We start from the raw sequence: 27,455 nt of genomic DNA, 5'->3' as shown, positions 1-27,455 counted from the left end.
CGTCCTCCTTTTAGAGATCATCTTCTCAGGTGTGCACGGACAGCTTCTGCTCTTTTCAGATCTCTCTTCTTCGCCGTTGTGTCCTGGATCTGCTCAGGCGTGAACAAAGCTGAAGTGAATGAAGTTGCAGTAGATCTGGTGAATAAGACTGGCACGACGTGGCGCTCACCAAAGCTTTTTGCACCGCCCGCCTCAGAAGCCTTAAACTCTACATGTTCTTAACTTGATGAGAGGACCAGACAGACTGCTGCCGCTCTCATCTGAGAGCAGGGCCACAGAAAAAGCTCCCACACATCTGTGCCGTGAGATTTGTTGGACTCTCGTTGCTTCTGTTAGATCTGACGGACGTTTTGCATTTTTTCAGACTGGCCGCAGGGTGCTGACAGGAAAACCTGCTACTGTGTGTGGGAATGTTTCCTTTTGTGTGTGGAATTGTTGTTTATAATATCCTTCTGAGTTTTTAGGGAAGAACTGAACAAACAGCCCAGCACTGTGAAAACGAGCTGCTCTAATGAGCTCTCTGACTTTCCTCTGCAGGGAGGGAGAGATTATATTTCCATGTAAACTGGAGGGTGGGACATTTAGTGAATACATGACATTTTGTTTCAGTGAATATGACCTTCACTCTGTTTTTTATTGCTTTTACTGTAACTGGAGCACCATCAGTAACAACAGAATACGTAACAGCTGCCTGTTAAACGTCTTCCTCTCGCAGAGAATGATTCCTGCGTTTCAGCCTGTAGGAACACACGGACAGATAATGTTCTTCATATTGTTCAGGTTGTTTATTTTCTTTATTTTGGTCAGGGATGAGAAAGGAGAGATGCAAGCAGCTGATCAGGGAACCAAACACACGGCTCCTTCACACAGACCTCAGGTCAGTTTAGAAGATAAGAACCACGAGCGATGTAACGGCAGCAGCTGCAGTGGAAGCTGTGTGGACGCGATGCAGAGGAGATGTGTTCGAGTCAAAGCAGGTGACTTTATGGGCAGACTCACACCTGACAGCGTCACGATTGAACTCTCAGACAGTGATGGTGATCATGCAGACATGCATCTTCTCTCAGTGTGTCGCCTGGCACAGATGTTCACGTCCTGCGTGCGATCACGCCGTGCTGAAACGACGCTTTAGTGCAAATTAGCCGTCGGCTGCTTCAGAGGTGCTCGTCTGACGGTTGAGCAGTTCTGCCCAGAACTTGTGCGCCTGCTTGAATCACCACCCGAGAAGAAGAAGCTGAAACTCAAACGGGACGATCTAAAAATGGTTTTGGAACAACTCTGAAACCTCAAAACGTGGAGCATGCAAGTTGCAACTGCCGTAATTCCCCCTCTCATTAATTTCAATGTGTTTAATAATTGAATGGAAAGAATTGGAGGAAAAGCAGAGAGAGACCTGCTGAGACCCGGGGCTGCCGCCGTGGTCGCTGCAGCTCACTGAGGAGGGAAGCTTGTGCTGCAGAGAGCTGGGATGCCAGCGGTGAAACTACTGCAAATGAATTTGCACGTCAATGCTCCCATCCTGCAGACTTTGGTCCAGCCGGCCTCGCTGCAGCTGTAACAAACGTTCAGTCACCGTATGGTTAGAGAAAGTGACGGCAGTTGGAAACATTGCGAGCTGTGATATCTGTCACACAGGACGGGGGTGGGGCTTTGTCAGTGCTACGCTGGATCAGCGGGAGGCCAGTCTCACTAATCGTTTCTTTGATCATCAGAGGCGGATCAGGAGAAAAGCACCCAGCGCTCCAGAGAATCCTTCACGAGCTGTTAAAGGTCGTCTGTGTCCTTTCAAGTGTGGACAGTCTGACTCTGTCAGGTGATGAACTCCACGACATTTTAGCAAAGAGCCGTTCAACAAGCCGTGTAATCATCCTGTTTGTAGATGTTTGACAGGTTTCTGATGTCATGAAGAACCTTTCTGGCAGTATCAGAGACATCGCAGCACCACGAGCCGCTTCGCAGCATCCTCCATTTTTGATTTGGGGCGTGAAGCGAGCAGCAGCAGCATCCTGACAGCATCAACTACAGTATCATCTAACATCTGCTGGAAATCGAAGGCGGGCTTCCTGTCCTCGTGGTGCGTCTGAATCTGCTGGTGTCTCCCCGAACTAAGGGCAGAGGTGCGGCGTCGTGGTCAGGCGACAGAGGCGGAGCCAGTTTAAAGGACGACGGCCGGGCTCAGTGTTAGAGATGAAGCACGTGATCGAGGCTCTTTCTTCACAGAGGTCAGGAAACACTTGAAGACGTACTGCGTGTGCACAACAACAAAATGAAGGATTCGTCGCAGCGATGTGTGCAGCCTGCTGGCTGGACGGTAACCTCCATGTGGATCTGTGATATTTTGCTCGGCTAAAAGTTATCAAGGCTGACGAGTGTCTTTTCCTGACCGGCTGAACTTTACACGGATCGAATGACATTTATATTTTATAACCTAGTTACCTCGTGTAGATTGAAATGCGGCTGCATGCAGTTTTTTTTCATCAGTTGAATATTTTCTCCGTGTTGAGCATAAAGAAATATCTTCCACAGGACCTGTTTTGTTTTTGCAGACGTCGCCTGCAGCAAACAGGCCAAATAACCCGAATCCTTTTAAATTGTCCTGCTGAGCAGAGCTGCAGCACAGCGTTGCATCCTGGCAGAGCTGCAGCTGCCAACTCTGAGCTGCACATTGGGCTTTAACCAAACTTTAAAATGCATTTTGTTTTTCGTTATAATTTTCACTCTTTAACCCAGATGGCTGATGTGTTTGATCACGGGCTAAACTTACACAGTGGATCATCTGCCTCCACCTCCTCCTGTCCCAGCATCCTCCTTCACTACATCCATGAACCTCCTGTGAGCTCATCCTCTTCTCCTCCTGCCTGGCAGCTCCATCTTCATCCTCCACCCCCTCTCAGCCTGACTCTGAGCTGTCCCTCTGATGGACTCATTTCCTGTCTCCCTCCCGATCAACATCTGAACATCTTCAGCTCAGCCTGTCTTTTCCTCAGCGACACGTCTCCAACCATCCACCACAGCAATCCTCACTACCATCTTGTAAACCTCACCTCCGTCTCTTGCTGCTCTCCTCCAGCAGCGTTGGACGTGTAGAATAAACAGCACTCTAGTCCACAGGTGTTAATGGAGGGGCTCCACATTTTCAGGAGAGGGTGTCACCCCTTGCCCTGCTTTAGACACACCCCTGTTGGAACATATAAAACCTTTAGTGGGGCTTTTACTGATGGTCTGATTGGATCTTCTTTTAATCGCAGAACATATTTCACTTGTCTAAAAACAAACAAGAACTTCAGGACATGAGAACAGGAAGTGCTAAACGCTAATTCGTGCTGTAGTCTGAGGACTCAGTGCAGACAAATTGTTTTTACTACAAAGAAAGAAAAGACTTTCCTGAGGTCACAAATCCAAAGCAGACATAATGTGATGAATCCGGTCTCAGCGCTCAGTCGTAGATCTGTGCACGGCCGCTCGGCCCACTGTTTCAGAGTCCTGCCCTGCTCAGCATGACCGAATATCAAAAGTCAGAATGTCCTCTTCTGTTTCACTGATCGTGCTCATTGTATCGGCGTCTGTGCCGTCAGCTCACAGCTTTTATTTGAGTTAATGGTGTAAAGCAAAAATCTGGGTCCCTTTCAGAGGGAGGTGTTTGCATTTTCTCATGCCCTGAGTATGACCATCGATCAGCGTGGTTTATAACCATCATCACTCACAGAGACCCAAACTGCTCGTACTTGTTAGGACGTACTCTGCTTTTAGCTGACGCAGAGGTGTCACGCGGCCTGACCCGCGTCCCCCCGCAAGCTCTGAGGAATCCACTTAGCCGTCCTGCTCGATGTTAAGTAAAGTACAGTCGGGAATTCAAATAAACACAGAGGGCCTCTGAGCCTAAACACATACCTCATCACCGTGGGTCACTGAGATGACTGCGGAGGTTCTGGGTAAGACCTCTGAAAGAACGCAGTAACGCGCAGTGTTACTCAGCTGTTAAAGTAAAGTTTAAACTCAGTGAGTGACTCATTAATGTCAGAGTCACAACAATAGCTTTACTACATATGTACATATCGCTGGTGTTAGATAAAGGAAGCTACCAGCTCCCCATGAACCAGCCGAGGCGGGCTGTCGCTGTTTACTGAGGCTTCAACATCACTTTTCACATGCAGATGCAGACGCAGCAGATGCAGACGCAGCAGATGCAGACGCAGCAGATGCAGACGCAGCAGATGCAGACGCAGCAGATGCGTCTTTCTGTCTTTAGTTTCAAGTCTTGCTGAAAACAACATGATGTTCATGTTGGAGACGTCCTGTTACGCCCCCAGCCGAGGGGGCGTGTCAAGGGTGTCCTAGACATAACATGAGGTGTGACTCCTGACTCCTCCCACTCCCAAGTTCAGCAGCGGAGAATGAGTCATGTTGCTGAGCAGCAAACATCTTCAAAATGCTCTCATCTACCAACAAAGACATGAGCACATCCTGCCTCTTGAACTAATGGACTTGTGTTCGCGCTTCTCACTCAAACACTCAAAGCTGTGAGCGAACAGCTGGCGCCTCGTTGCAGAGGAGCCAATGAGAGGGGCAGGTGGCTGTCAGGTGGACCTTCTACTTCTTCTAGTCCTCAGAAAAATATAACCTGAGATGAATTACACATGACACCTTAACGTATGTCATTATTTATTCTTTTTTTTTTTTTTTTTTTGTGTCCCGTTTGGATCTTTAGCATCAGAATTGTTGTCTTAAGGCCAAGAAAGATGCCAAGCGGATTTATTTTACCAAGTGGATCATCATGGCCTTGCCATATTGGTCCATTTGATTGACCTTTATTATAATTATGAATTTATTTTATTTTCAGTTGCTACAAACGGGACAGACATGACTGGGGGATAGGACAGGGAGAAAGAATGAAAGAAAGAGAGGGAGAGAAAGAAAACCAGAGGGGAGAAGAGACGGTGAGAAGGGGGAGAAGAAAGAATAAAAACAAAACACCTGGGTCACCTGTATGGAGAAAAAAAACAGAAGAGAAAGCAAACAACAAAGAGCAACATAATAAAAAAAACAGCACCATCACAATAAACTAGCTAGCAGTAGATATCAGTAGATACTAAATAATAAACGATATTGTGCAGCACGCAAGATCGACAGCGCACAATGTGCTTTGAGGCAGCAGCCAAGAAAGCTGTAGTCCGCGTCTGTGAATACCTGTGTGTACACCTGTGTGCATACCTGTGTGGATCAGCGTGCTTGTATTCCAAAGGTTTCTCCATGTAATGATCTGCTAGAGAGTGTGGGGGGGCCACAGCCCCGTCCTCCAGGGTATGAAGCAGGTATGGAGGAGATCCAGGCCCCCGACATCCAGAGGCCCCAGAGTACAAGGACCCGAGGAGGACCACCAAAGGGGGGGAACCGTGCCACCCTCCTGGGAAGAGCTGAGTGGAGCCCCAAAGGAGAGGTCACCCCGCAGCTACGGAGCAGAGGCCAGAGGGGGTTGCAGTGGCGTGCCCGCGGGCTCTGCTGGCAGCCAGCTGTGCCAGAGAGGACCGAGCTTCAGGCCCAGAGGCCTGAGGGCATCCCACCCCCCGGAAGGAGCCCAGCCAGGCCATGTCATTATTTATTCAATAGAAACTCAAAGTGATTGTGAAGTTTGATTGTCTAAGAACTCTGCTGGCGTCTGTGCTCCTTGGCGTTGTGTTAACACACCTGCAGACCAGCAAAGTGTCAGAACTGCTCTTTACAGAGACACTCGCACCGTTGATGATCAGCTGATTGAGTGCATTTCATTTGCAGCACCTGTGCCTCACTTAGCACTCCACCACCACATCCAAACACGATCAGGTTAGGCTCCAAACAAACAACACAGCAGCCGCTGAAATACAGCGTCACAAAACCAGCGGCTGACTGCACTGTGTCTGTTTTATATACAATCAGTGGTTTCATTGGATAAGTCGCCCACTCTTGTTGCCTTGTTACCACTTCTTTAAATCAGATGATGTTCAGACACCTGAGGAAGACCAGGAGCCCTGAAAATACTGCAGCAGCCGTCACTGAAGGTTTATTTTATTTTAAGGAGGAGCTTCTTCCTGTAAGAGTAATGTAGTGTTTTTATAAGGAAACACCTGTCCTTATTCTGGTTCGACTGTTTCATGCACTGACATCATTTCATCATCATTTCAAAGTAGAAACATAAATGAAGAAAAAAAATGTCCATAATTAGCTTGAAAGATTAGAAATCAATAAGTCAAATGAACTTTGTTGGAACCAGAACAGGTACAGCAGCATTTCAGCTTTTAGTGGGAGAGGAAATATTGCCCTGGATGGTGGATGTGTTGGACAGAAGATGGAGCTGCCAGGGTGGAGGAAAAGAGGAAGACACGGAGGAGGTTCATGGATGTAGTGAATGAGGACATGGAGAGGGTTGGTGTGACAGAGGAGGGTGGAGCAGGTGGAGGCAGCTGATCCACTGTGGTGACCTCTAAAACAGATGAATTGTTCCTCTGAAGTTTCTCAAACTTTAAGCGTTTGTTGAAAATATTCACCATATTGAGAAGAAATGTCGTCTCTCTTTGATTCCTAACAGAGCACAAGAAGCAGATGAGACCCAAAGACTCGCGAAAAGCCGCTGTGAAGAACCAGGTCAAGCAGCCGGTGAGACGCCCTGCAAAGACTAGAGGCTACGAGGAAGGGATCAAACAGTGTCCCGCTCTCATTAGCACGCACAACATCTACATCCAGACCCGTAAAGAGAGGCGTCTCCACCTGACCGTTGGTGGCCACGCCTATCTTTTACCCAACACCTCTGTGGTCATCAAATGCCCCGTCAGAAGGTTCCCCAAAGCCTACATCCGCTGGCTCAAAGATGGCAGCGCCTTACCCAGCTCCCAGCGCCTGGGCGTCACCAAGTCCGGCTCTCTGAAGATCCAGTTCCTGGAGCCAGAGGACACCGGGGTGTACAAATGTGTGGCAGGACCCGCCTCAGACATTTTCACTCTCCAGCTGATAGGCGGTGACGGCAGTTCGGCGGGTAGACCGCCTGCTCCCGGACCCAACTGGGAGGAGATGCTGCCCAGCTGCTACAGCCACGACTCAGTCCTGAAGACGATCCGACCTGGGGCCCGCGTTTCTCTGGTGCCCGCTGGCGGACAGGAGGCCTCCCTGCAGCCACGGGTGGAGGAGAGACTGATCAATGTCACGCTGCAGGCTGATAGAGGAGAGATCCAGCAGGAGCAGGCCTCAGAGCTCATCTCCTCCCTGCTGACACACATGTCTCCTGCCCAGCTCTGGACCAGAACCACGAGGAGAGGAGGACAAGCTAAAGGTAAGCAGAGACCCAGCCGACCACACTGTGCAGGCGGTGTCTTTCTTCCAACACTTTTTCATGTCTTTCATTAAAAAGTTTGTCGATAGAAAAGAAAAAAATAAAGAACAAGGGAGCAGGAAAGACAATTGAAGGAAAAGGGACTAAAGGAAGGTGAGAAGGAAAGAGGTTAGTTGGTCGGTGGGTGGGTTTCTGTGGTGAGATCATCAGTGCCAGACTGCGGTCAGCTCGTCTGGCACCAACACTCATCCTGCCAGAAACATGTTCAGTGATTCTGAGGCTTGATGTGAACTTCCTGACGTTTATCTACATGACTGATTGAACTGCACTGCAGGTATACAGGTGTTCCTAATAAAGTGCTCCGTGTTTGTTGTGATTGCTGATGCAACCCCATCAGGTGTCTCTCCGTGTCATCGGCTGACCTTCCTCGGCCTCCTTTCTCAGGATAACCTTTTTTCTTTTTGCTTCCTGGTCCGTCCACAGACCGACTGCCCAACTGGTCCGAGCACTCTCCACTGGAGACGGTAGCAAAGAGACCAGCGATCATCAGACAGCAGCAGAGCGTCCCATCCACCTTTCAGAAGAACATCGACATCAGTATCGGACACAGCGCGCTCCTCACCAACGCCACACGGTCGCTGACCATCCGGTGCCCTGCGGAGGGATCCCCGCCTCCCAAAATCAGCTGGAGCAAAGATGGAGCTCTGCTGCAGCACTCTGACAGGTAGCAGAGCTGCGCTAGCTGACAGGCCAGTCAGCCTGATTCTGACTAATCGTTGACATGATTTATTTATCATGTGATATTTTTTAATTTGAGTGAACTCTGGAAGCTTCGTGTTTGCTTCAGGAAGTCACAAGATGCTCGGAGTGGCTCACAAATTCAAAATATAAGCTCCAAGTTATTTACAGCAAGTTAACAGGATGCTTTCCAGTTTGTAAGAATTTGCTTTTCAAAATAAAACCCACAGGACAATAAATGTGAACTATTGATGTTTACCTTTATCCAAAAATAAAAGCATCTGCATGGTAAAATGAGCCTATTTGAGGTGTGTGTCAAATTTTAATGACAGTTTTAAGGATTTCCCAAACGGTAGGTAGCACATGCTACAGGCTCATGATGTGTCTGAGTTTCAAAATTAAAGTCCTCAGAGAGTCGAAGGACACATTGAAGTTTCCTAAAATGTCAAAATAAAAGACTTAAGGTGACAAAAGGAGCGTACAGATTTACTGGCTTTTCAAAATAAAGTCTAGTGTTTCCCACTTCTCAGAATTGAAAGCATCCAACATGAGAACGTGTTACAGGGTTTTTTTCTTCAAACAGCACTTTGAGCTTGTTGAGTTTTCCTGTGATTTGCTGACACGATGCTGCCTCCAGGGTCCAGTTCTGGGTGTATTTAGCTCGTGCAGTCAGTCAGAGTCACAGCAGAGAGGAACAGAGATGAGGAAGCAGCTTCCCTCACCTGCCCTGCTCCTGTATCTTTGCGTTCGCTGCCCCTCATCACTTCTTCAACTGCAGCGTGTTAGCTGCTCTCCTCCTCCTCACTCTGTTAATTAGCTACAGCTCATGTTTCTCTTTGTGATCTTTTCCAGCTGCAACAGATGAAGCCTGGAAATATTCACAGTGAATTAATTGGGAAGCTAATTACACCGGTGGATCTCCCCGGCCTTCCCACATGTTTGCTGCTTTGCTGATGCCCCTGGTTCTCAGTGACTCCCCAGGAAGTCTTTGAAAGAGGCTGAATGCGTGTTTTTCACTTCCACAATCAGTCGGTGTTAACTAGCAGTCATAATTACTACTGACACCGCCTCAGTCGATGGTATGAGCTTCTACACCAGGCTAGTCACAGCTTTCCCGATTAGTTCTGCTTGTTTATTTAAAGAGTGCCGTCTCTGAGCCTGACAGGAAGTCATTTATCAGTTCTGATCAAAGGTTTGAGCACGTGACCACGATACCTCTTGTAAGCAGTACAGAGGAGAATTGCTGGTGCATTGTGGGAGGACCCAGCAGCCTGAGCCTGCAGCAGCATGACTGAAGGAGGCTTCAGCAAAACGCCACATCACCGACCCAACTATCGCCTTTATCAGGTCTGCAGAACATTGAACGAGTTTGAACCTCGTTCAGGTTTTTGCTGATGTGTCTGTAACTCTGTCTAATCTGTGGTCGAAGGCTCAGCTGTCAGACAAAACATTTGTCTTCCACTACTTTTACTTTTTAGGTAAAAATGATCACGTATTTGTTACAAGAAGCTGGTATTTAGTCTTTTTGTTATGCATCCATCCTCTTGGATTTATCCAGCTGTTTTAGGGTGAGGGGCGGGGTACACCCGGGACAATTTAGAATGAGCCATTAACCCAACTCCACTAACTGCATGTCTTTGGACTGTGGGAGGAAGCTGGAGTACCGGAGAGGACCCACGCAAACTCCACATGTGGGCTGATGGTGGAACTGGACCTTCTTGTTGTGAGGCCACCACTGTACCACTGTGCTGTCCTTGTGTTATTTTTAATTAGTTGTAGCCTTTAAGTCATGGATATCAAACATTGATCCTTTAGGTCAGACGTTCAGTTTGAGGTGGTCGGAGCCGTGTGTGAGTCTGACCGCTGTTTCCAGCCTCACGGGTTGAGAAAGTAAAATGAGAGAATGCTGTGAATCATTTATTCTGTTCACTGATTTATAAAGTCGGTCCCTCCACAGATGAAAGTTTTGGCACATGAGGTGAGCCGGCACATTTTATCAGTGGGTTTATTGACTTTGAGCCGTGATGCTCATTTTAACAGGCCGTGTTACGATGCAGTGTTTGGATGTGAAACCTCACTGAGTGGCTCTGGTCCAATGAATATTGATGAAGCAGGATGACCACACATTTTGCACTCGTGTAGTTTCGTCCATGTCAGCCCACCCTTTTCAAAAACACATTCGATTTTCTTAACTGGAACTTGTGAAATGCAGATGGAGGTTTGCGAGCTGCGACTCACTGCGACGGAGCCCATGCGTGGGAGCAGGAGCTGCCAATCACAGCACGACCGAGTGTTTCTGCCCCGATGCGTTACACAAGACGACCTCTTCTTCATCCTCCGAGCTCGCCGGCCCTGTGCCGCTGTCATCATGAGTCAGGTTTAAACCCGCTGAACTGGCCTGGTCCAAATCATGCCACTGATTGGTTCTGCAAAGTGTGCAGGATGGATTATTGATTAATGTCCTGATAAAAGTCCAGAAAACGTGGCAGCAAACAGCTCGAAAGCTTATGTTTAAATCGTTTTTTCTCTCCGTGTTTCTGTAGCAACTTTTCCTCCTGTGATATGCAAACGATTTAACCTCATCGTATTGATTAAGCCCATAGTGTGGAATCTGGCAGTGATGGTAATGGCACAAACCCTTTGATGTCTGGGGGACGTTAGAGGAGTTTTGTGAGCTTCGGCTTCATAGTTCAGCAACAGTTCTGTGTTTCGTGGCTGCAGTCTGATCATTTTGTGACCTGATGAGCTGAAAACCCAGTTTTGTAAAACGAACGAGCTGCTGTGGAGAGATGGCCGAGGCTTTTCCACTGAACTGGTCTGACTGTCTCCTGAGGTCTTCATCATTTTCTTCTCCTCTTGCTCATCTCTTCCTTAGAGATTTTCAGCACAATGAGTCAGATAAAGAAAATCAGTATCAGTTTCATGTCTGTACATTGAGAGCAAATCTAAAAGAAACGCTTTGATATTTGCTAGTTTCAGTATGAGAGGAGTCCTCGTGTTCCTCATTCTGTTTATTTAAGTGATTTAAGGAGGAAACAAGCCACGACAGGTGGTGCTAGCCTCCGCCTCCCTGCTGTGGCGCTCAGCTGCTTTTAATCACGTCCTGAACTTGTCTGTAAGATGCGCTGAGATGAAATTGCTATTGATTTTCCGATTTGATGCCGGGTAAGCCGGTAAACAAACACATTTCCAAAAATGTCAGACGGTTCTTTTAATCCGAGCGCGAGAGAAAGAAGCTCTGAGGACGGTCGGGAATCTGAACGCCCGAGTGAGACGGACACTTGATTGACATTTACAAGACCTGTGGGCTGCAGAGGAAAACACAATGTTCTGCAGCCGCTCTTGACTGAGTTTTATCAAAGTGCTGAAACTGTGGCGCGAGCTGAGCGTGATAACAGCTGAAGTTAGCTCTGCATCACGCTGTGCTGCTGACTGACCTTTTAAAAAGGACTTTTATCAGATTTAGCAGGTCTGCAGCATTTATTTCTTTTACTCCTCAGTGAAAAGTTCACGTCTGTGTTATTACGGCGGAGACGCAGATCAAAGAACAAGTACGTCTCTTCCATTGCAGTGAAGGAGAACAGTTATGAGTGCCTGATCTACATGCAAATCACTGCTGTCTGGAATACAGAGCTGCAGAGCAGTTCTAAAAGGCTGCAGCACAGAGTGTGTGTGCGCTGTAGCACCGTGGTTTAAAATATCTCTAGTAACTGTACTGCTGCAAAGCTTAGTGTGAGCTTTGTGAGCATGTTGTGTGTCACTCCTCAGGCCTACAGTTGGAAGACGGGGCGTCGCTGAGCCCGGCGACGTGGACAGCTCTCTGGTTCTTTTGGCCCGGTGCTGTTTGCTCCCCTTACAGGGGAGGGGTGTTGTTTTAGTCTAAAGGCCACCTGTACGTAGCGACGCACTCGTATCTCCTCACGTTGTAGCTGACAGCTGTCTGACAGACTCTTACTGCATAACGAAGCCTCTAATGAATCTCCTCTCAGTGATTCTTGTATGTAGTTGCTTCTGTTATGAGAAGATGAACCTGGTACCTGAAAAACTTTGCTTTACCAAAGATTTTTTAACCTGCTGCTACAAATAATAAAATCTTACAGAAGTCTGTTTGTGTGCGCCGCCTCAGCCATTTGTTACATTTACACTTGTTAAAATGTTACATTCTCTGACAGCGATTATATTCTGATGGCATATTCAAGGTGTGACATCACTCTGAGGTTGTGGGCAGGAGGGGGAACAAAGGTGCGACGTTTGTGTTAATATAACGACACCTGGCTTTGCAAAAAAAAACCAAAACGTCAGGTTTAAAATGTTAGAGAGCTACAGGCTTCTTCTGTGAACAATAAAATAGCACTTGCAGTTTCTTCCTTGTGTTTCTCTGTGTTTGGGTGATGATCTCCTCATCTACAACTCAACAAAGTTCCTCTGTATCCAAAATTATTCACCAGTCCCTCAGCGGAGACTCTTCGCCCGTTTTAGCTGCCCCACTTTGAAAGAAGTACTAGAATATGAGGAAGCCGTGTTCTCCTTGTTGGGATGAGTTGGGTAAAAAGTAAAAATGTTTTCCTCGTGTGTCCGCAGGGTGTCCTGGGATCGAGCGGGCCTCCACATCCTGCAGCTCCGAGCGTCTGACAGAGGCCAGTACAGGTGCGCCGCTGCCAACGCGCTGGGCTCAGACTCGGAGGCTTCCCAGCTGCTGCTGGCAGGTGTGCTCTTTGTTGCAGTTCACTCGTCTCACGTAAGGTTGCATTTGTATGCACATCTTCTCCAGTTCCAGTGGAGGTTTTGTAATTTCCCTCGTGGCTTTTCTTAACTATGTTGATGAATATCAATCCCGGCCTGCTTTGTCTGTGAGCGCGCGGTAATAAATGGATTTATAAATATATACGTTTACAGATTTCACCGTCTTACTCAGCCTGCAGAAAAGAGTGTGGAACAGCTGTGTTTGTTCACAACATGAACCCAGTTCTTCTTTTCCACTGGTGTCGTGTGTGAGGGATTATTTTCCACTTGCGATCTACAGGAACACAACGCTGTGGCTCCGTCTCAGCCTGCTCCATGACTGCAAACAAACCCGGGTGGTGGGGTTTAATGATTTATACAGTCCTGGAATCACAAACTAATTTTTTTAGCTTTTTTGGGTGGGGGGGTGGGGGGGTATTCTTCCAGATTGATTCATGTTCATTCACGAATGTTTGTATCCAGTAAAGCTGCAGCACTGATCGCAAAATAATCAGCCTGAAGTTCGGGAAGCTGATCTGTTGGCACAAGAAATAACAGTTGAATCACTTTCTGATATTTTCTTATTCTGTTTATGTCCAGACAATCAGAAGGTTAACAGGAAATAATATTGAATGTGCAGTTTCTGTGTTCGATGTTGTAATTTAAACAGCGGGTGAGTTTATTTTGCATTTTGACACAAGGCGATCGGGTCTAATAATGAATTCACTGAACTTCCACGCGGACGTTACAGTTACTCTCTGAGGAAAGTGAGTGATTAAACCCAAAAGTGCAAAATGTCATTTCTATGCCGATGACACAGTGATGTCATTTCCTGTGTCTAACCAGCCTCCGTGTCATTTACCATGAACTTTGAATGCAGCACAACTTCACTTTGTCACCACTGTCTCACACTTACATGGACGGGCTGCAGTGCTGGACACAGTTTGTCTGATATTCATCACAAATCTGGACTCTTTACCCTCGAAAGCCGACTAGAAGTAACTGATGAACGTCTTTTCAGAAATGAGGAGTTTCTGGGATATTTGAGGCAAAATAGATGTTTTTACATCAGAGGTTAGTCGTGGTCTCTGCTCATCTAGGTATCCTTGGAAAAACCTGGAGACTCTTCTAATGGTTGTCGAATCACGACTTTATTGATATATACTGTCATTAAGGGTACGGGAGGATGTGATGGGAGCTCAGTGGCTGATGCAGTTTGTGTGAATCTTCAGAGCCTCCGGCCATCGCGGTGTCCTGGAGGAACGTCTCAGACCACGGGGGGATGCTGGGCCACAGCTTGACAGCCACTGTCGGAGGACAAATCAGCATTCGTCCAGGCGCCAACCTCACTGTGGACTGTCCCGTCAGTGGTAGGTCACGATACCACACAAATCAAAGGTCTGCATATCCAATCTCAAAAACCCCGGCGTCCTGTTTTCTTGGCCTTTATTTAGCATCTACAGCACATAATTCAATGAAAAAGATGGTCTGCTGTATCTATAAAACGATGTTGTTATGTTATTGTGTGTGAAGTCTGTGCATGAAGCAGAAACGTGAACGCACAGCAGGCTCCGCCTCTCGTCTCACCACCACAGACAAAGCAGAAAGACGCAAAGGTTTACTTCCTGTGCAGATAACAAACGTCCTCATAAAAGCCTGCAGACACAGATTTAGGTCCCCACAACATCAGTAACACACACACACACACACACACACACACACACTCATCTAAATGTATACACACTGACTGCTGCTTCTCTCATCTCATCCAATCACAGAGTGATGAAAACATCTGATCAAACAGTTTATGTGGAGCTGGTTACAAAAGGTTACTGCACTGAGAGCTGACATGATATCAGCTGTGTGTGTGTGTGTGTGTGTGTGTGTGTGTGTGTGTGTGTGTGCGTGCGTGCGTGCGTGCGTGCGCGCGTGTGTGCGCGCGTGTGTGTGTGTGTGTGTGTGTGTGTGTGTGTGTGTGTGTGTGTGTGTGTGTGTGTGTGTGTGTGTCAGCAGGCTGAAGCGGTGAGATAAACCAGATTGAAAGTAATTTTTCATCTGATTGGGTGAAGTGAAGTCTGTAATGGAAAGTGACATCTTGGAAAATCAGAGCATTCTCCTGTTGGCAGCTGGGTGTTCATAGCTGTCTGATCTAAGAGTGAGAGTCACGTTTGGACGCCTCACTTCAGGAGTTCACCTCACTCACCTCAATATATGAAGTGCTGAGAGACTAAACTCTGAGCTGTGTCCAAGTCCTGATCAGCTCGTACGCTGCTGCTGCAGAAAGACAGCTGGAAGCTGAAATCCTGTTCGACCAGTTATCCGGTGCACACGGTCTGAGCTGCCTCCTGCCTTTGTCCACACTGACTCTAATGAAGACACACGAGAGTTAAAGAGCTGTGAGCCAAGCTGCAGTTCCTTCGTTCCATCAGAGGTTTGCTCCTTTAGCTTGTAGCTGGAAGATTCCCAGACAAACACTCTTATTTTCATGATCCTGATTCTGCAACAAGCAGTGTTCACTCATCTTCTCCCAACCACCTGGGTGGCAGGGCGGCAGTGTAAGCAGAGATACCCAGCCACCTCCTCCAGTGGGACATTTCCCAATGTTCCCAATGTTCCCAATGTTCCCAAGCCAGCTGGGAGACATGAGTGTCTCACCTCCAGGAGGTATCCTTGTCAGATGGCTGAACCGCCTCAGCTGGCTCCTTTTGGAGGCGCAGCAGCTCCTCGGCCAGGCGCTCGTCACAGGAAGTTGGTCTCTGCCGCTTCTGTCCTCGAGCTTTTTTCTGTCAGTTTCCACCCAGAGTGTCAGATCATTTAAGGTGCGAGTGGGAGCGTAAGCTGACCAATCAGTCGACAGCTTCACCGTCAGACTCAGGAAAACAAATCAGCAACGTGACAGCAGACGCCGCATCGATCTGTCCATCAATCTCCCGCTCGACTCCTTCCAGAAAATTTCTCCAACTGGACCTGAACAGTCCAACCTGCAGCTGAGATTCATCATCATCATCATCGTCAGTTAATTCCGGCTCAGCCTCAGTGTGAGCTGCAGGTCGGCGTGCCACTCAAAGGTGGGTGTGGTCACAGAGTTCTCAGAGACTTCCTGTACATGCGGCTCAAAGTGTGGGACAACCTGCTCTTGCTGAGCTGCAGCTCTGCAGGAGCTGTGTATCTCTGCACGTGACACACGTGTTTCAGGCTAAATCAACATTTTTCCTTCCCCGTCTCCGTTCATGCACAGGAACAACAATTATCTGTCTCTGCTCGTCTCAGCTGGGACTCCAGACCCTTTAAGTATGTCACCTTAATATGCCGTATATATGTTCTGTGCATAAAATTAACATTTCATGACTCGTTTATGCTTCTAATTTTCACAAGTAAACAGAAGTACTGCTTTAATTACTGCATGCTAATTATTTCTGCCTACATTTATTTGGGGGTGTTTGAAAAGGCGGCGAGTCCAAGTGGAGTGTTGGTGGTGTGTTGGGGTGTAAGCATCACAGAGATTGGGAAAACACGTCGTGATATCTCTGTGTCAAAAAAGGAAAAGAAGCGCTTCTCCTGCAGAGCTGTGCTGCTAAACAGGGAACGCTTGTGGAAGTCGATTCGCAGGAATCCACGGCGGGAGCAGCGTGGGGTCTGACCCCGACACACCGAGGAGCACAGAGAGCCTGTGGGCTCTGCAGACTCTCACGCTGATCCTCGCTTCACATCAGACGCAGGAAGTGAAGCCATGTGAAGTTCAGCCAGAGTTTGATTTCAGATTCACGTCAGAGCTCGCGCTCAGCTTCAGGCCGGACTCTGCTCCTCCTCTGACAGAGCAACAGTGTTTCTCTACATCCTGACTCCATAACTGTGTTGCCAGCTCGTCCTCGTCATGACAAATACTGCATCAGTCAAACGCCGTCCAAATAGTTTGATTGAATGGCATTTGTAATAAAATTCAGAGGAAGACCATGTAATACAGCAATCAGAGGAGCTTTGGCAGCAGCGGGAAAGAAAAACTCCCTTTAAACAGGAAGCAACACGTTCTTCTTCCTCCAAATTCCCTGCAGCGTCAGGATTCATCTCACCATGTTTGACCTGTTCTGTTGTTGTTACATTTTTAACGCTCCTTTCTCCGTCTGTCAGGTGTTCCTCGCCCCACGGTGCTGTGGCACAGGAAGGACGGGCTGTTGGACGCCGGCGCCGTCTCCCTGCCGTCTGGCTCGCTGTGGATCCGAAACGTTTCCGTGCACAACCAGGGCACCTACTCCTGCGCCGCCACCAACGCCATAGGAAAGTCGACCGCCTCCACAGTCCTGAAGGTCCACGGTGGGTTCACACATAAAGCCGACCTCTCGCCATAATCGCTCGCGTTGGGTCACGTGGAGTAACGTTTGTGTGTGCAGATCCAGCCGGAGGGAGCCGGGTGCTTCCAGCGTCTCAGGAGCTGAGCAGGAGGAGAGTCCTCATGGCGTCACGGCGCGGCACGAGCGTCTTCATCAAACCTGGAGACGTCCTGCGCATAGGTACGCTTTACTCACCTCTGCTGTCACAGTCACGGCCGGTTTCTCACATGATAACCAACGAAGACAACATCCTGTGCCCGGAGCCGCAGACTGACCTTTAATGTGATGACCAGATAAATATAGCAGACAAAACCACGACATCCTCAGACGGATTGGATTTGCTGTTTGTTAATATAAAGGGTTTGGAAAGGTGGCTTCACAGGCTTTTATTAAAAGAACTGAAAACTGGTTCAGTGTCAGAATAAAATCGTCTTTGACTTTAGATTTTATCGGATTTAAAGTTAAGGAGAAGATCTCAGTCACAGCTCCGGTCTGAGTCTGCTGAATAACAAGGTCGAGCCGCCTCCCATCGCTGAGCTGCTCTCACATTAAGCAGCGCGCTCCCCTCAGATGGATTTCTTTCATCCATTAGCGCTGCATTAGTGTCTGAACTTGATGGAGTTCCTGTTTAGCATTTTCAGCGTTATAGTTTTAAAGACATATATTCTTTCTGCTCCTGCCTGTCGCAGGCTGTCCGGTGGTTTCCGACCACAAACCGCCTGTGCGCTGGGAGTACAACAACCGGACCCTGAAGGAGGTTTCGGCTCCGGCTCACTCCCCAGATCCCGGTCCGGATCAGGGTCTGCAGCACAGGATGCTGGTGGGGGGTCGTGTGCTGGAAGTCAGCACGCTCCAGGGGAAGTTCGCAGGCCGCTACAGATGCCAGACCTTCATCAACAGCACCAGGCAAATCCTGTCAGCCTGGATATATGTTCACAGCGAAGGTGAGTGTTTACGCCGCCTGCCTGTGGACACAGACAGTGGACAGGGACGCTTTCCCAGGACGGGAAGTTTTCAAAATGCAGGGTTACTATACTGTGCATGTCTCATATCAGCGGCTATCTAATGTACATGAATATCATGATATGCAGTGATCAGGTTGGTCTGGAAGCAACAGGGCTGCAGCTTAAGCTCCATGGAAAATGTCATAAAGTCAGGAGCTGAAACGAGAGGGCGTGTTCATAATGTGAGCGTGGACGACGGTGACGTGGTTCCTGAAGCTGGAAAACCTCTCCACCGTTAAAGCAGGCGGTAAAGGAAGCACCGAAGCTCCTTTCCTGAGTGTTTCCACGACTCTTCTCAGATTATGATCTAACTGAATTTTTATTATGTGCTTGAAAACATTTTTACGCTCTCGCTGATGCTGAAGCTGCATCTGCATGAATAAACTCAGCAAATGATGTCAGTAGTTCTGGAGAGGAAGGTAAACACAGGCAAACAGAGCGAGCTGGAAGTCATGAGACGAATGATAATTGGACCGAGTGAGCGATAAATGGCAGGAAGCGCGTCTCCTAATTCGTGCGTGGGTGGCGAGGAGTGCTTAATGCGTCTGAGAGGACGAGAATCCAAAAGCTGCTTAAAGTGTGAAGCTTAGTTAAAGTAAATACATTAAAAACAAAAAGCGGTTTGTGGAAACGTCTCCTCGAGACAAGTGGAGCATCCGGGGAACGCTGAGGGGAGGGAACGTCCCGGGTGGATGAGGTGTTTCATCTCTGGAAGCTGCCGGTGTCAGCGCCGAGCTGGCGTCACACGGCCTGACTTTATTTGGCTCTCCAGAGTGGAAAAATCTCATGTGGGAACAAACTGAGCATCATTTCTATCAAAGAAACGATGAATGACCCACACGATTATTCAAGTCCAGCCCAGCTCTGCAGGAATGAAGCGGCTCCATCTGCACGCCGCTTCTTTGTCTCTGTGACACCGTCCCTTCCTCTGCCTCGGACGTCTCCCTGCCTCCACTGTGGCCGTTTCAGCATCTGAAATTAAACATTGAGAATCTGTGCAGGCGCGTGCGCGACACGTTAACGTCTCAGGGTGGTGTTTGACGCCGCCGCTCAGGCTTTGCATCCTCTGTCACCGCTGCCAAATCTTACTGTGACGGGATGCTGTGGCATTCCTCCGAGCCCCGTCCCGGTTTGGCCTGTAGCTTCTACAGTCTTCCCTTCAAACTGCGGCCGTGTGGATAACGAGGCACGGCTCTGCCATTTGGAACAGCTGTCAGCGAAGAGATCGCCTCTGCATGCAGATGATGCAGTCCAGCACAGAGTCTATAAATCAATAAATGTATAGATCAGAAGTCGATTTCACCGACCTTAGAGCTGTCACGTATTCTGTGGAGCGTCTGATGTCAGTCTGATGGGAACCGGTGGATGAGTTTGAATAGATTTAGCGTTTGTGTCTGAGACGCACAGACGGTGCAAAGTGGCTTAAAGCTGCATTCCTTCTACCGTCCAGCAGGGGGCAAAGAAGCAGGTCGGAGGCTGCTCTGCTGAGCTTTGATTTGATCTTTGCTGATGAGTTTCTGGTCTCAGTCGTTGGTCTGCAGTCTGTTGGAGTCAGAAAGGCCGATTAAAGAGGGATAACTGTGGGTGGGGCTACAGGTTTGGCGCTGTAGAGCTAAAATCTCAATTTGGAGTAAAAATCTTTCTTCTGGGGATTTTGTGATAAGAGGGTTCAAAGGTAGCTGGAGTTCTAGATTCTAGTTTACGTCACAGCACCATGAGGCGCTTTAGCGACGCTGCTGTTTGCTGGAGTTATCTTTGGAAGCAGAGAACATCCTGTCCTAAAGCCCTAACCGACCAATCAGCACGCAGTTAGCAGGACGCTGGTGTTGCTGAGTCAAAAGCAGCTTCATTCACTAAAGTCAGTTTATTTCAGCTGTGACACGTTATCCATGTTGGATAACAACTAAAGTAAAATGTGTTGAGCTCTGGTTTTATTGGACTGCTGCCCCCTGCTGTACACGGGGGCTAACAGGAAGTGACCAATGGTGACATCATGGCGGCCACATCTCTCCTCATACAAACCGACTGACCGTCACTGAGAGCCCAGAAGCTTCTGCTGATTTACAGAATACTCGTTCGATTGTGGATCTCATGCATCTCCATGTTTCCTCTTTCGTTCTGCAGAGTTTGGCTGGAGATTCGGGGGCTGGACCACTTGCAGCACTTCCTGCGGGAGCAGAGGGACGTGGCTGCGGCGGATCCGATGCGTCTCTCTGGACGGAAAGGACGTTCACCCCGACATGTGTCAGCGCGTACCGAAACCCGCCACGTCCCCGGTCCCCTGCAACAGACAGGCCTGCCCCCCCAGGTACGCTCGATCGCCATGTTCACCTGAGCGTGGACGCCGAGCGCGTTAACCAGCTGTGCAGTCCGTCCTGCTGGCGTCGAGCTGCATTTCAAGGAATGATGGAAGTTACTGTCTAAGCTTCGTTTCTCTTTTTGGGGGCGTGTCCAGCACAAGGCAGCTCCTCCCAAAACTTCTGAAAATGGTAAATGGTAATGGCCTGTATTTATATAGCGCTTTACTAGTCCCTAAGGACCCCAAAGCGCTTTACATATCCAGTCACACACACATTCACACACTGGTGATGGCAGCTACATTGTAGCCACAGCCACCCTGTCGCACTGACAGAGGCGAGGCTGCCGGACACTGGCGCCACCGGGCCCTCTGACCACCACCAGTAGGCAACGGGTGAAGTGTCTTGCCCAAGGACCCAACGACCGAGACTGTCCAAGCCGGGGCTCGAACCGGCAACCTTCTGATTACAAGGCGAACTCCCAACTCTTGAGCCACGATCGTTGATCTGAAAAGAAGACGGTTCGCTGTTCTGGCAAATCCAGGAGAACCGCCCGCGTGCGGCGTTCTCTCGGTCGGTCGGGTGCAGCTCAGCGTTTGTCAGAGAGGGAGGGTACCTGTCTAGTGGCTCCGCCCATCAAGCGTCCAGTGCTGGGGAGCAGGGCACTAATGTGGGCAGGTGTCCGAGGTGTTAGCTGTTTTGTAAGCAGACGATGTTCAAACATCTTTAATCACATTCGAGCCGTAGCCTCTCCTGTCACCTGCCGACGTGTTTTATTAAAGGAACTTCTTCAAAAACAAGCGAGAGCAGCGCTTCCTGTGAGCGCCGCCGCGATATTGACAGATTATAGCATAAAGCTGCCGACTGACTGACATTTTTCCTTTCCCGCTCTGAGTTTCGTGCCCGCGGTGCGTCAGCTCCTTCGCACGCCGACTTTGATGAGCAGAGGGTCGGCTGCTAATGAATCACCGAGAGCAGCAGAAGTGTAACTCTCAGCAGAATCTGCTCACCCCGAGTCCCCCCCGCTGCTGCCAGCCCTGCCAGCCTGCCTTTACCTGCCTTTACAGCCCATCAGTCAGCCCCCCCTCCGGCTCTGCTGCCACACACTGAGTCAGCTTCACTCGCTAATGCAACACAAATGACCCGCTGTTAGCTCGGCTCGGGATGCAACTGTAGTGCTGCAGGCTGACGGAGCTCTGTGTTTACAGCTACAAGCATGGGTGGAGATTTCAGTCCGGGGGGGGGCATTGTAATTCATCTCACCTCAAGCTTTAGTGCTCTTTGGCAAGTCTGTGGTCACGGGTTGGATGGAAATCATTCTTCCAAAAGAATAAAATAAAAATACTCCTCGTTTGGTCTGATGGAGGAGCCGAGTGCTCTTCCCACAGTTACTCAGTTACACAGTTAATCGTGGAGCATCGCTGCCATCAGGACACGACAGCTTGTTCCCGTTTACGCAATTTCAGAAATTAAGCAGCGTGTCGGTTTTTCAGGCTCTTCTGTTCAATCGAGTCTCAGAAATTTGGGCGCCATATTTGACGCTCAGCGTCGGTTGAGAATCACTCCATGTTTTTATCGTCTAAGAAACAAACTTTGCTCAGACTGCAGGTGTCAAAGGCAGACCTGAGGTGGCTGTAAGGCTCTTTTTACAACAAACCTGCTCTATGGGACGCCACTAACAGGAAGTTTAGGCTTCTACATTTTAGGTTTCACTTTAACATCTTAGTTTGAGCTTTTCGAGCTCTACATGGTGAAGCTCCCCAGTGAATCTCTGACCTGCTTCTTCCCCAGCAGGGTCAGGTCTTCAGGTCAGAGGTCACTGTTGGTCAAACCTTTTCAGGCACTGAGGCTGTGGACTTGTCCTCGGTCGTCTCCACGCTGTGCAGACTCTGCTGAAGACATTTCTATACAAACGAGCTTTTAATAAATTTTCATTGTTTTATTCAGATTTCTGGTTTTATTGTGAAGCACTTTGTGATTTTTATCTATTTTTATCTATGAATACATTTCTTCAGTGACATTTCCTCTTAAGAGGACCTGGACTGTGCCAGCAAAGATGGCAGCATAACAGCCTCAGGATTCCCATCGTTCCGCCTTTTCCTGTAGTTTGTCACCCCTGGTTTCCTCGGGAGGAGCCTGAGAGGAGTTAAAACGAGACGAGCGCAGCTTTGACAGATTCTTCTTTCCAGGAAGAGACGAAATGTTTGGACGGAGTTTCATTTGAAGCTTTTTATTGCGTTTGTGTGCTTCGTGTGTCGCTGTCTTCGTGTCAGATGGTCGGTGTCGGAGTGGTCAAAGTGCTCGGCCTCATGCGGCGCCGGCCAGAAGCAGCGGCGGGTCACGTGTCAGCAGCTCGACGCCGGAGGTGCGGCGAGAACGCTGCCGGCGGCCGCCTGCGAGGGGACGAGTCGGCCGGCGGACACGGAGCCGTGCTCCGCCAATAACTGCCCCGTCTGGGTGACCAGTCCGTGGGGGAAGGTACAGTCAGACGTTTAATCAGACATGTGCACGTGACACGGTGTAGGCAAGTCGCCTTCAGCTGTGACTGTTTGAATCTTAGTGCTCGGGGAGGTGTTTGGGCCCCACCACCACCCTGCAGAAGAGATCGGTCGTCTGCCAGCACGCCAACGGCTCCTCCTACACAGACTGTGACCTCCGGAGCAGGTACGCACGCGCTCAGACACCAAATGACTCTTTCATACAACTGAAATGTTCCCAAACTGTTCGATCTGTGCGTCACTCTGGCTTCTACCTGTGTCGGTCTGCAGGTGTGTGTTGTTATAGTATATACACTGAGCGCTATTATCTACCAGCACTGCATTTTTATTGAACGTCGTATTCTTCTTATTATGTGTCCTGGGTCTGTTCGCCACCCCAGTCAGGTGGAGGAGCAGCGACTCTGACCAACCACAGCCTCGTTCTCTCGGTCGCTGCTCACATCTCGCCGCCATATGAGGGCGGGAACACGGATCAGCCGGCGATGTGACAGATTTGCTCACAGTCAGCTTCTTTGCTGCAACAGATCGTCCGTCCGTCTGCTGATCCCCTCGGTGTCAGATGCCTGAACTCGACCGCTCGGGGCAATCCCAGTGTGAGGCGGAGCTCCGAAACCTGAGACCGCAGAATCCTCCACCCACCAGCTGAATCACTGACAAAGAGCAGCCATGATGGAGTCCATCAGCCACCAGGAACAAGTAAACTGAGTACCTACCATGTGATCAGAGCTGCTCCTCTTCTACAGAGACCTCAAACCCGTAAAGCTAAACACGCTGCCGTTAGTTTGGCTCACGATGTGCTCGGGCACGCTGGCAAGCGGCTGCTGGATCGAACCGTTGCTACCTTCCTGTTTTCTTCTTCTTCCTGCCGAGCGTCGGGCAGATCAGCAGGTGGAGTTTGCCCATCTACGGCCACGAGAACAGCTGCACCACATCCAGTGTTCTTTCTGCTTCCAGGCTGAGAACTTCCTGCGTACAGCGATGGAGTCGTTCTTTGTAAAATGGCCAGCAGAGCACGGCGACCTCTCTTTAACCTGCAGGATGCTTAATTTGGCTCCCATGGCAACCACTAACTGAATAAATATTTATTAAAACCTCACAGGTAGAGCTGGATGGCATTGTGCTCACATCTCTAAGCCAGTAGCGCCGACCGAGGCGGAGCAGAACTGACACCATCAGAATTCATCACCAATCCCATCAATAACTCCCAGTCTCTCTTTCAGACCGGTGTCCGTGCGCAACTGTTCCTCTGACCTGTGCGATGTTCAGTGGCGTCCCGGTGCGTGGCGAGCGTGCACCGTGGTCTGTGGGAGTGGCTTCCAGTCCCGCAGGGTGGACTGCGTTCACAGCAAGACCGGCCGGACTCTGGCCGACCAGCACTGCGCCTGGCTCCAGCGACCCTCCACCTGGCAGCACTGCAACACCGCCACCTGTGGGAGTAAGTCTGCGCCGCGTCCTGCGCTCTTTAGGTGAAGCCGTTAAATACGTAAACCTACAGCTGACCTGTGGCGTGTGCGATCGGCCACGTTGGACTTGTTTTATTCAAACCGCTAAAAAACCCTGAAGGTTTCTTAAAGTTTCATGTAAAAGTTTATGCAGATGAATTTCACCTTTGTGGGCTTCGGGCGCTGCACAGTCAGGCTGATTGGAGCAAACCAGCAGCTCTGAATGACAATCAGTAAATGTTAAATGCTTCATTTTAATCACCGGCGGCGGCGCTCCTCGTACGTCACGACATCCTGGACGCGGGCCGCGCTGTCAGCAGCTCACGAGGTGATGTCAGTGTCAGAAAACTCACAGCTGCCCTCAGCTCGTCATTTTCACCCGCTAACGTTCAGAAAAATGAAAAACCTTCCTGTTTTTGAGCTTCGCTCGATATCGACACGTATCGATCGCCTCATGCAGGTGGTGGCGTTAGGTTGGGTGCAGACTGCGTCAGCCCCGTCGGCCCGTCAGAAGAAAATGGGTGGATGGGCTTAATGTTTTATTCAGTGTGACTTAGAGCGAGTCAGGTGTTGGAGTTTGTGTCCTTAAAAAGACGCACCGTGTTTAACGTGAGAAGGATCCAAACTTCTGTTCAGAGTGTTGTGAGGCACGGTGGTCACAACTTATAGCAAAACAAGATAAGGAGGAGTCTGTGGGCGCGCACGGCCTCCCTGTCGTTTGGAGAACCGTGAAATCTGCACCATCGAAAACCTAAAACCTCCAGAAACACACCTGTAATGTTTTTCACGGTGCTAAATGTGAGATGAGGTGTTCATCGTGCTTCTTCCTGCAGGTGAATGCGAGGACACCACCCAGTACTGCAGTGTGGTGAGGAGGCTGAGGCTGTGCCATGTGGACACGTACAAACAGAGATGCTGCAGCTCATGCCTGCGTGGCGTTGACTCCACCTAGTGGCGGTGGAAGGTTTTAACCGCACGCACACACACGCGCACACACACACACACACACGCACAGATGGGTCTACAGGAGGCGGGAGCCTGAGCAAAGACTAAGACGGACAGCCCGTGAGTGCACGCCGACCCCAACGAGCTTCAGCGTGAATCTTTCACAAACTGAAAGGAAATCTGACGACAGGACGAGCGGGCTTGACTTTCTGATCTGGACTAAACTGTAACATGAAGACAAGTGTTCACTATGTGGATCAAATAAAGTTTGTGATTTTCCTACACAGACAGCTAGTTTCCCGTGAGATTTAAAGAAGCGTGTTTTCTTGTCAACGAGACGGTCGGTCTGCCAGCAGCACGTGACGCCTCTGCAGCGTCGCGCTTTTCTGTCTCTGATCTCTTTATTTATTTGTGCAATTCTTCAAAAATATTTTTATAAAACGACACAGTTAAAAACAGAAAAAAGGAAGTTCCAGTTTGTTACAGCTCGGGTCGTTTCTGCTCCCGGCGTCGTTTCTGTGAACGTTAATGAAGCCGGACGAGTGACACGGACGGTGTCCGAGCGAGACGCGAGGGTCAAAACTGACTCGGCTGCTAAGAAACTGGAGCGGTCCTTTAATCGGGCCCTGCCGTTACATCGGTGTCGCCGTGCCTCAGCTGCTCATTCCTTCACCAGAGTCCAAGTTTCCCAGCTTTTCCATCCTGATGACTTCGACTGACACTGAATTCTTGTTTTCTTTGAACATGAAATCATTTTAAAGCATTGCCTTTAAAATCCTGCACTTGTTTCTGGGATGAGCTTCAGTGTTCGGTGCTTGTTTGATTTCTTTACTGATCTAAGCCGTGGTTCAGTCTTTACTTATTACAACATTTTTTTTTAAACAAGTCGATTCAGTCCAGCAGAAATGTCTCCATAAGTGAGCCGAGATGTAGGAAAATAAAGTTAAATAAGACAGAATTTATATGAAGCCTTACTGAAAGTATCGTCTTTATAATTTACCAGTAAAATACTGTAACAAAATTAAAAAGTAATGAAAAAAGCTGCTTGAAATAGAATAAATATTCACTTCAGCACAAATAAAACACGACATGAAATCCAGACTACAGAAAGTAAACAGATTTTTAATTCAGTTTTATTTCTTTTTATGGACCCAAATCACAGCAGTCTGAAGGTGAAGAGCGTCCGACCCAACCTCTTCACAACACAGACTGTATACAAAAGATGGACGTCACCACCGTGACACCGCCCACTGACTCGTTAACGTGACATGTAGTGACGTGAGGTTCTGGCTCCTCAGTTATAAAGTATCAATACAATAAATAAGTATGAAAGATCAAAGTAGTGACGAGGCCACGGACTCATCAGTGGACTGTGGGCTCATTTCCACCCAGATTTACTTTACAACCAGAAGATTCGCCCCCTGCTGGCCAACACAAACAACGCAGTTTTAAGACGGAGAAGCTCGTTCCATCTTTCATGTACAGCTTCTGTGTGGGCACAGCTGTGATAACCCACCACAGCTGTTCTTCTAAATCGGTAAACAGGGATGCTTCCTGAACCTCAGAGCCACACAGTATGAGCAGTTTTTTGGTGATACCACGTTTCTGCTGCTGGTGGAGCTTCAGTTTGCCTAAGCACGGATGTTCTAACCCGCCTCTGATCCTCAGCCGTGACAAAGCTTTGTAGAATAATTTCAGCTCACACTAAGACACCAGCGCCACACTGATTTCCACCGACGGGGTCTGCTCATGTTACCTTTGTACAGGTCATCATACCGACGTGCTGCATTGTACAGTGTCCTGTATATACTGTGTTCTAAGTGCAATATCGTACTCTGAGTGTAGACTGTGCGAGGCCTTTATTTTCTTACTTCCTGTTGTATTTTTAACTCCTGTTTAGGATATAAAGCACTCGTATTGTGTACGTTGATCAGGTGGTGCGTTCGCTGCCCCTCGCCTAGTTTGATTTGCATGTGATGTTTTCTTGCTCCGTTGTGACAGACCACTCATTAACGTGTTCAGTGTTTCTCTCTGGCTGCTGATGACTGCACGGTACGGCCAATCGGATGTGACGGCATTGCGCTGCTTGCGGACTTCCAGCTTGGCTGAAAGAACGTGCGACAAATCATAAATATGCTTCAGGTGACAGTGCAAAGGAATAAAGACGGTTTGATCACTTCA

The 27,455-nt window shown here is 48.9% G+C and overlaps 1 protein-coding gene across 4 annotated transcripts in view; it reads left to right on the top strand.

Annotated features, from left to right (window-relative positions):
* The window catches only part of adamtsl3 (ADAMTS-like 3), a 180,624-nt gene extending 153,169 nt beyond the window's left edge, over positions 1–27,455 (top strand). For 3 of the 4 annotated variants that reach the window (XM_026176931.1, XM_026176936.1, XM_026176942.1), the window contains 12 exons: positions 6,563–7,300; positions 7,784–8,024; positions 12,620–12,744; positions 13,993–14,130; positions 16,889–17,071; positions 17,149–17,268; positions 17,778–18,032; positions 20,217–20,400; positions 22,663–22,867; positions 22,950–23,053; positions 24,108–24,322; positions 25,163–27,455. In XM_026176931.1, the coding sequence (XP_026032716.1) occupies positions 6,563–7,300; positions 7,784–8,024; positions 12,620–12,744; positions 13,993–14,130; positions 16,889–17,071; positions 17,149–17,268; positions 17,778–18,032; positions 20,217–20,400; positions 22,663–22,867; positions 22,950–23,053; positions 24,108–24,322; positions 25,163–25,281 (2,627 nt within the window). In that variant the 3' untranslated portion in view covers positions 25,282–27,455. Of the gene's footprint in view, positions 1–807; positions 878–6,562; positions 7,301–7,783; positions 8,025–12,619; positions 12,745–13,992; positions 14,131–16,888; positions 17,072–17,148; positions 17,269–17,777; positions 18,033–20,216; positions 20,401–22,662; positions 22,868–22,949; positions 23,054–24,107; positions 24,323–25,162 lie in introns of those variants that run through there. The other variant, XM_026176949.1, reaches the window with a different exon arrangement.

This window comes from Astatotilapia calliptera, chromosome 1, assembly GCF_900246225.1.
Source record: "Astatotilapia calliptera chromosome 1, fAstCal1.2, whole genome shotgun sequence".
Taxonomy (NCBI): domain Eukaryota; kingdom Metazoa; phylum Chordata; class Actinopteri; order Cichliformes; family Cichlidae; genus Astatotilapia; species Astatotilapia calliptera.
This window is presented reverse-complemented; position numbering and strand designations above follow the sequence as displayed.